General features: G+C 71.3%; 1 protein-coding gene across 1 annotated transcript in view; it reads left to right on the top strand.

Annotated features, from left to right (window-relative positions):
• The first annotated feature begins 1670 nt into the window (after window positions 1-1670).
• MFAP1 (microfibril associated protein 1) overlaps window positions 1671-2032 on the top strand; it is a 5674-nt gene continuing 5312 nt past the window's right edge. The window contains exons 1-2 of the mRNA XM_014523271.2: window positions 1671-1779; window positions 1876-2013. Coding sequence (XP_014378757.2) covers window positions 1671-1779; window positions 1876-2013 — 247 coding nt within the window. The remainder of the gene's footprint in view (window positions 1780-1875; window positions 2014-2032) is intronic.

Below are 2032 nucleotides of genomic sequence, written 5' to 3'. Positions count from 1 at the left end.
CCCCGGGCCCGGGCGGCGCTGGAGGCCCGATTCCCACCTTGGCTCGGGCCGCAGCGACCCGGCCTGCCCGGAGCAGAGCGCAGCGCCCCACGGGGCTGCCCCTCTTGGGCAAGGGCAAAGGCTGAGGCTCCCAGGGCAGGAGCCAGCTGGAGCACAGCCCCTGCCTGCTGCCAGGCTCTGAGGGACAGGACAGGACAGGACAGGACAGGACGTGCTGGTGCCCGGTTTCCAAGCAGGTCTAATTGTTTCACCTGCGGGGTCACGTGGCACAGGTCTCTCCTTGCAGCCCACAGTGGGCCGAACTGGGGCACCCGCACCAGACCCGTATCTCCATGGGTGGGAGCAACAGGGGAGCCCAGCAGGGCTGGGAGCGCCAGGCACCAGAGAAGGGGGCAGGACCAGGTGCCCCCGAGAGCAGCGCGCTTCTGCAGCCAGATTGGGAAACCGCTAGCTGACAGCATCCACACGGGCAAAGCGTGCCCGCGTGCCCGCACCCCCAGCACTGCCACGCGCTCGGTGCTGGGACCAGCCGGCACTGCCGGGGGAGCTCACAGCACCCTTGGCCGTGGACCCGCAGCTAGGCCAGCTCACGCCCTGCTCAGGCTGCGACCTGCAGGACCGGCTCTGCCCAGGCCCTCCAGGCAGGAGCGCGTCTTGCTCCTGATGACAGCGCAACACGGCTGCATTGTGCAACGTGCAGGTTTGCTCAGAGCCGTGCCAGGAGCGCAGCAGGGCGCGCCCAGCCGCCACGGCCAATTAGCGCGGGAGCTGGCAGCTGGCTGAGCTGGCTCCGCGCTCCCTCCCTTCCCGGGGGCCTGCTCCACAGCGGGGCTTCTTGTGGCCGAGCCGGGCCACGCCAGACCCTGCCACCAGTGACTTGCCCTCGGAGGGGCAGCAGCCCTCGAGGCCTCCGTGAGCCAAGCCCCCTGCCCCCGGGGAGCTTTGCCTGGGGGGTATGTGGACCCCACGGCAGGCCACACGCCCAGGCTCCTCTCCAGGTGGCCCTGGCACCAGGGCCCTGCTCTCCCCGAGCTGAGGGCAGCCCCCGGCACCGCTCTCCCGCCCCAGCAGGGACGCGCTCACAAAGGACGAGCCGCAAGTGCCGGCAGCTGCCTGTGAAACAGGATCTCCCCAGGCAGGCATGCAGAGCCCTGGCCGCGCGCCAGGCTGCGATGGCGCTGCGCACCTGCCCCAGCCCTGCAGCTGCTCTGCGTGCCGGGCCCAGGCCCCGTGCTCAGCAGGGGCCACGCGAGCCTCAGCGTCGGCTCCTGCACGTCCGCCATCGCCAGCTCGCTCGCCCCGGGAACCCCGAGTGACAACGCCACTCATGCCGGGGCCAAGGTGGCGCTGGCAGTGCCAGGCAGGCCCAACGCTGCGGGCTTCCCCAGCAGTGCCTGGGCCCAGCACCACGTGCTTGCGCCACAGTGCCGACCAGGCCCAGTGCTGCGAGCGTCCCCAGCAGTGCCCTGTCCACGCTGAGGACAGGCCCACGTGCGCTGTAGCAGGGACTTGGCGCGCGTTTCGGCCGCCGGCTCCCGTGACACGGCGGGGCCCTTCCAGCGTCCTGCGGGCGCGGGGCAGAGCCCCCCACCCCTGCCCTGCCCTGCCGGGAAGCAGAAGCCTCTTCCTCTCTTCCAAGAAGGGCAGGAGCGGGACGGGGCTCGCGGCCCATGACGCAGCCCCGGCCCGTGCCCCGGTGCCAGGCTCCTCCCCCGCACTGTCGGGAAGCGCCCGGCCTAGTTTCCTGCCTTGCGCGGAACCGGCTGCGGTTGACACCTGGTGCCCTCCGGGACCGACCCCACGGGGCCACTCTCTCCCACTTCCGCAAACTCTATCCCCTCCTTTGACCAGAGCCCTCACTTCCGGTCAGGTGAGACGGGACCGCTGCCCTCTTCCGGTTCCGGGGTGAGAGTTCAAGTGCCGTCGGAGTTGACTTCCGCCTTGGCTCCTCCGCTGTCCCCAGCTTCCGGTTCCGGGTTCGGCGGACAGGAGCGGGTCTCGGTCTCGCTGTCGGTGGGTCCCGGGCGGGGCC

Source organism: Alligator sinensis, unplaced genomic scaffold, assembly GCF_000455745.1.
Source record: "Alligator sinensis unplaced genomic scaffold, ASM45574v1 scaffold407_1, whole genome shotgun sequence".
Taxonomy (NCBI): Eukaryota; Metazoa; Chordata; order Crocodylia; family Alligatoridae; genus Alligator; species Alligator sinensis.
This window is presented reverse-complemented; position numbering and strand designations above follow the sequence as displayed.